Source organism: Cynara cardunculus, unplaced genomic scaffold, assembly GCF_001531365.2.
Source record: "Cynara cardunculus var. scolymus isolate 2C unplaced genomic scaffold, CcrdV1 Un_Scaffold_1317, whole genome shotgun sequence".
Taxonomy (NCBI): Eukaryota; Viridiplantae; Streptophyta; class Magnoliopsida; order Asterales; family Asteraceae; genus Cynara; species Cynara cardunculus.
Window position 1 is genome coordinate 112,230 of NW_020200732.1, and position 7,294 is coordinate 119,523.

General features: G+C 37.3%; 1 protein-coding gene across 1 annotated transcript; it reads right to left on the bottom strand.

The window, feature by feature from the left end:
* Positions 1 to 4,566: 4,566 nt before the first annotated feature.
* Positions 4,567 to 5,193, bottom strand: LOC112502373. The gene has a single exon (XM_025106263.1). It carries the CDS (start codon positions 5,191 to 5,193, stop codon positions 4,567 to 4,569), a length of 627 nt encoding a protein of 208 aa, XP_024962031.1.
* Positions 5,194 to 7,294: the final 2,101 nt, after the last annotated feature.

The window sequence follows — 7,294 nt, forward strand, 5'->3', positions numbered from 1 at the left end:
GTCCGCGGAGGGGACTTTTTATATTATCACTCAAGTACATCAATTTATCATTTATACCATAGTGCAATAATAATCATTTTTTCATGATTTAAACAATTTAAAACTAAACAATTTTTCGGTTCAACAGTTTTTCGAGTAAACAATATAGTTTGCAAATTTTCACGCTTTTTCCCCAGTTTCAATAATAAAAGCAGTAAAAGTGGGGCCGTGAATACTCACCGATTTGCTAGCGAATATCTAATAACTTGATGACGTTGAAGCACTAGATGTCTGGCCTAACCTTTCCTTTGCTTGCTACTACTTGAATCCTTCAATGTTCTTCAAAAATGATGGAATTTAAGGGTGTTTAGAGGCTGACTTCGGCTGGGATTATGTTGGTCCCTTGAGGGTCTACAAGAATAGTAAAACAGTTTGTAGAAGGGGGGGGGGGKGAATACAAGCACAATATTTTCAAATTTAAAATATATATTGATAAAGAAGATCAATACAAATTTTAAAAGATTGTTTGCGGAAAGATAAGGTGATAAAAACTTATCTAAACAATCTTTAGTTACACACTAAATCTTAGCAAAATACAAGAAAAGAAATGCTGTAGAGAAGATCCTTTACTTAAGATAGAAAATGCTTAAGAATTAGGGTTAGAGAGTGAGTTGTGTGCACTCTGCATGGAGAAGAAACACTTCTATTTATACCCAGTGCATTAAATGTTCATTTAATGCAATATGGTAGTATTAGAGTGCGTGTCAAGCCTTAAGAGGAAGGTCTGTCCTTTGCTACAGTGAATAGTACAAAAAACACTATTCAAGAGCAGACATCCTTACCTAAAGTTGGTGGACAATAGAGTTGAATAGTCGGCTACGTACCGTACCAAATTTCATAAGGGTATGGGTTTTGTCCTTTGTGTGCACAAGGACAAGACAACAACAATCGTGCTAAGAAAGCTTCCTTTGATCGTTGATTGCTGGAATGACCTGAAGGTCTCTTCATCATTCGCTGAAGCTTGAGCAGTCTTCACACATATGTAGACTGGCTTGTAATCACTGAATACCGCTTCAGATCACGTACTCGCCAGTCTCTAATCTTTAGTTTCAGTGTTCGACGTTTGCTGAAGGTTCTTTGGTGTGAGTGTTGTCTTCTTAAAGTATCGCTGTCTCTGATAGATTTACAATGCAAGTTCTTCAGCGATCACTGTACATACTCAGTGAAGATCACTGGAATTGAAAAGACAGAAACATAAATACAACGTATAAGTGAAAAGGGATTATCATCAAATCACTGAGAGAGAGGATCAACAATTTCCCCCTATTTGATGATAACAAGATAACATAAAGAAAGTTATCTTATCAAATAATTGTAAGGCAAAGTTACATTAAAGTACATGTCCCTTTTTACTATTTTGTGATCTTTTTCAGTTAGTCAGTCTCAGCTTGAGAATTTTCCTTAAGTTATATCTAAGAAAATTACAAGTACGAAAACTGAAACTGAAAGCTTATTCACTGACTTATAGATTGTCAGTGAATGTCAAAAGTAACACTGGAACTCATAGACTTGTGTCCCTATTACTTTTTTCAGGGATCTTTTTCAGTGAAGTACATGGAATACTCATTTTATTAATCATTGAAAATATTACAAGTATTACAGTACATGTCTAGTGCTTATAGATTATAAGTGCAATCACTGTAAGTAGACATAGTGTAACATCGCGGTTACGTTAAGTTCGTTTACTATTTACCCAAAGCATTTTTCGAATTATAATCTCCAAAACAAGTACGGGATATGAATTTTATATTTTCATCAAAAAAATTAGGATCGGTTCAACCGAATAAAAAAAACTTGTAACACAAAAGTTTCACGAAGCTTACAACCAACGATTTCAATACCAAAAAGGTCGGGACNTTAAGTTCGTTTACTATTTACCCAAAGCATTTTTCGAATTATAATCTCCAAAACAAGTACGGGATATGAATTTTATATTTTCATCAAAAAAATTAGGATTGGTTCAACCGAATAAAAAAAAACTTGTAACACAAAAGTTTCACGAAGCTTACAATCAACGATTTCAATACCAAAAGGTCGGGACAAAATATATAACTACCCGACTATAATAACTACCTAAATACAACCCAAGACATAATTATATACATAACAAGTACCAAAATGACGTCCGGGGTCTTGAAACCTTCTACGGATCTACACCGCCTAATCTTTACTTTTGTCCTTTATCGTCCTTCCTGAAAATATTTATTCTAACGGAATAAGCGACGAAGCTTAGTGAGCTTCTATCGAAGTGTAAAAAAAATATGATGTAAAATACATATATTAACCGAGACAAAACAAAAATAACCGTTTAACTACAACCCATACAGTTAACATACATTGCAATACGATTCACACATTACAGTTAACATACATTGCAATACGATTCACACAAACCATGTGGCATCAATTTAAGTATACCAAACATATCAAAACAGAAGTAACACTATCAGAAATCGAGTAAACATGTGCACCACACCCCCTCTTCGTCTACAGGGCCCGTGCAAAGTACTCACACCCGGCTCCTTACCAATCGGGATACGTGAGTACGACAACCGGTATGCCACACYYAACCTCCATCTTCTTGGGATACGTGGACATACACCATGCTACGGCATATCACCGGAAGTAATATCCATAAATCATGGTTTACCAAGAGGCCAAAGAAATACTCAAATTCGGGCTCGATCGATAGCCTTAATATAACCCCTGGAGTAAACATTTCAATTATTATTAACAAACTATGAACTCATCTCAAGTTACACACTTATACACCTTGACTATACTATCTTCAATTCCCCTGTACAGCCCTCTGTTCAACCCATGTTTTACCTCACTTAGACTCAAAATTAGCCAATGACATATAAATACTAAATAAAGTATTCTCTTATATCGTTCTAATGCAACTGACCTCGTATTTTTATGATATTTCTGTGATTTATTATGTATTTTACAACACAACAGCTCAAAGCTGTCAAAATTCAGCTTTACAGCACAGTACATGTTGCAGTGTTTGCCCATCTTAACTTCAATTTCACATTTTCATGTCCAAATATGAAATGTAGTTCATMTTCTTACCWTTCCATGGACACTAATTTCATATTCATACGATTTTTCTTCTATTTTCTATGAATTTTCAAAATCAGAGTTGTAACCAAACTCTTTTATGACCAATTCACCCATATTATCCATTATAATGTCCAATTCTTTTGTATTTCTACACTATCTTCAGTTTTCATCTCACACATTATATATTCTTGACAAAATTTCAGAAATTTAATCATTAATTAACATATAATCATGATTTTTCCCCATTAATCGTCAATATCACTAACAATGCTTAAGCTAGTGGCTTTCTTACTAATACATGCAATTATTCCAAGTTTCTTTCATGATTAGGCTATAATCATCATCAAACAACCTTAGTCTAGCATCATCTTTATATAATACCTTACATGCAAACCCTAACCTTCTTTATTATCTCAAATTACATGGGATAAACTTGAAATTAGAGACATACCTTTGATGATTATCACCTATTCTTCAAGAATCTAACACTTTAACCTTCAAATCACCAAGAATTGGAAGGTTTAAGCTTCAAGTGTGTGAAAATCGCACCTTCAGTAGGTGTGGATGTTGTTTCATAAGAAAAATGGTGAAAATACATAATTTCTGCCTATTTTTACACTAAAACCCGAGTTGGGTCGAGTTGACCCGGCTGGGTATCCATATTGACCATTAAACACTAAAAATCGCATAACTATTCGCTCGGAACTCCGTTTTCGATGAGGTTTTCGCCTACGCGTTCGTAACAAGATAATCTATAGCTTTTCAATAAAAATATTTCATGAAAGATCTTCCAGTAACAGCAGTTTTGCATATTTGTATGTGTTACGCTTTCYTTTACAAATTTGTCGTTTTTGATTTTGAGCTCGGAATGCCGCAAAATTTTTCCGCCACTTCCAACAACTTCTAATAGGTCCCAAACTTAGTTCCAAAGCTTCACATTCTATCAAAAACCTTCCGATTAAGTATTGTGTGCGTAGTTCATCGAAATAGGACCGTAATTTGAAAAAATTGCCTAAAAGACAATCTACGCGACTTTTTCGACTTCCGTCACTTCTAACACATCATATTAACTGATTCAAATGTGTTCCAACCTTTACATCACCATTTAGATCATCCGTTTAAGTTTTGGGTAGATTTCTCCCATTTAGGCACTTTAGTTATCTACCCAATTTTCATTTCGACTATGTACTTTGCATTTTGAACTTTCACATCATCTAGTTATGTCATTTGTGAGATGTTGGCATCAATCTTACATTCTACATCTCATTCCAACTATGAGTTCTATTTATAAATCACTAGTATACTTAGCATTTTAGCAACAAAAAAAAATAAAAATTTAAATACACTTAATATGTAAAACATGCTTTAATATATAATGGATACTTAGAAGTATTAGTTAAGTATAATTAGGAGGGCGGATGTTACAAATACCTCCTCCTTTTGAAGATTCCGTCCTCGGAATCATCGTTGTTGGAACAGGGTTGGGTATTTGGCCATCATTTCTTSTTTATTCTCCCAAGTCCAATTTGGTCCATGGTGATGCTTCCACTTAACCAATACCAATTCCACAACCTTATTGCGCAGATTTACCGTTCGTTCATTTAAGATAGTTTCGGGTTCTTCAACGTATCTAAGTTTCCCGTCTACTTTGACTTCTGTTATTGGCACCACCTCTTCGTTTTTAGCGAGACATTTCCTTAGATAACCGACATGAAAAACGTCATGGATATATGAGAGTTCTTCTGGCAACTCAAGTTGATACGCTTGTTTTCCTACACGCTCCAATATCTTGAATGGCCCAATGAAACGAGGGCTAAGTTTACCCTGCTTTCTAAATCGGTGTATATCGTGCCATGGAGAAACCTTCAACATTACTAGATCACCGACCGAGAACTCGATTGGCCTTCTACGACGATCCGCATAAGACTTTTGCCTATCCTGGGCCGCCTTCTTTCTTTCTCTAATCACTTGAATCTTATCATTCGTAATTTGCACAAGTTCGGGCCCTGGTAACACTTTCTCTCCAGTTTCCCTCCAACAGAGAGGTGTACGACAYTTMCGTCCATAMAAMGCCTCGAAAGGAGCCATGCCAATTGTCGAGTGGTAGCTGTTATTGTAAGAAAACTCGATTAAGGGCAAATGAGCATCCCAGTTACCACCAAATTCCAAAACGCATGCTCATAACATATACTCAAGTGTTTGAATGGTACGTTCAGATTGACCATCGGTTTGAGGATGATAAGCCGTACTAAACGCATGTCGCGTACCCAGCTCACGCTGAAAACTGGTCCAGAAATTAGAAGTAAATCGAGAGTCCCGATCAGAGATAACTTTCATAGGCACTCCATGTCGAGCAACAACTTCGTCTACATACAACTGAGCCCAGCGATCCATGGGGTAAGATTCTTGAACAGGAAGGAATAACGCTGATTTAGTCAGTCTGTCAACGATAACCCATATGCTATCATGTTGCCGAGAAGTCTTTGGCAGTTTGGTGACCAGATCCATAGTTAGCTCCTCCCATTTCCACACGGGGACCTCAAGAGGCTGAAGACTCCCATACGGCTTCTGGTGCTCYGCTTTCACTTTCAAACATGTGATGCATCTTTCAACGTAACGCCCGATATCCGTTTTCATTCCCGGCCACCAATAATCTGTCCGTAAATCATGATACATCTTAGTACATCCTGGGTGGATGGATAATATTGATTTATGTGCCTCCGCTAAAATCACTTCTCGTAAACCACCAAGTCTAGGGACCCAAATTCGGGTCTTAAAGACCTTCAGACCACGATTGTCGTCAAATAAGGAATCAACATAGCTTACCATTCGTTCTGGCTTAATATGCTCAGGTTTCAAAGCCTCAAGTTGCCACTGTTGTAAATCATCAAATAGAGTCGACCTTCCCGTCACGTGAGTGATAACATAACACAAAGATCCACCATATACTTTTCGACTTAATGCATCTGCCACTACATTAGCTTTACCGGGATGATAGAGTATTTCACAATCATAGTCTTTAATGAGCTCCATAGCACGTTGTTGTCGCATATTAAGTGTCTGTTGGTCTAACAAATACTTCAAACTCTTGTGATCGGTGTAGAGTTGGCATTTTGTGCCATAAAGATAATGTCGCCACAACTTTAGAGCGAATACTACAGCCGCCAACTCAAGATCATGAGTGGGGTAATTCTTTTCGTATTCCTTCAACTGACGTGATGCATAAGCGATAACCTTTCCTTTCTGCATCAATACACAACCATGTCCCAATCGTGAGGCATCACTATAGACAACAAAACCCTTACTACCCTCAGGTAAGGCAAGAACTAGTGCGTGCGTCAAGCAATCTTTCAAAGTCTGAAATGCCTTCTCTTGGTCTTCGGTCCACGCAAACTTTACATCTTTGCAGGTAAGATAAGTGAGAGGAACAACAATCTTAGAGAAATCCCAAATGAAACGTCGATAATATCCCGTTAGCCTGAGAAAACTCCGAATCTCTGATGCATTCTTGGGTTGTTCCCATTTTTGTACTGCTTCAATCTTTACAGGATCCACAGAGATACCGTCATCGGACACAGTATGTCCCAAGAATTGTATCTGACGTAGCCAAAATTCACATTTTGAAAATTTAGTATAAAGCCACTCTTTTCTTAACAACTCCAGCATTTGTCGAAGGTGTGTTGCGTGATCGGTCTCAGACTTCGAGTACACAAGAATGTCATCAATGAATACAATCACAGACTTATCAAGCATCGGACGACATACTCGATTCATTAAGTCCATAAATACAGCTGGGGCATTTGTGAGACCGAAAGGCATCACCAGAAATTCATAATGCCCATATCTCGTACGGAAAGCAGTCTTAGGTACATCCTCCTCCCGTACTTTTAGTTGGTGATAACCTGATCTAAGATCAATCTTGGAGAAGAACCTTGCACCTTGAAGCTGATCAAACAAATCATCAATACGAGGTAACAGATACTTATTCTTAATTGTTACTTTATTCAGCTCACGGTAATCGATGCACATCCGAAAAGATCCGTCTTTCTTCTTGACAAATAATATCGGAGCACCCCAAGGTGAAGTGCTCGGTCGTATGAAACCTTTATCCAATAATTTCTGTAGTTGATCCATCATTTCTTTCATCTCTGGAGGTGCGAGACGATAAGGAGTCTTTGCTATCGGTGCT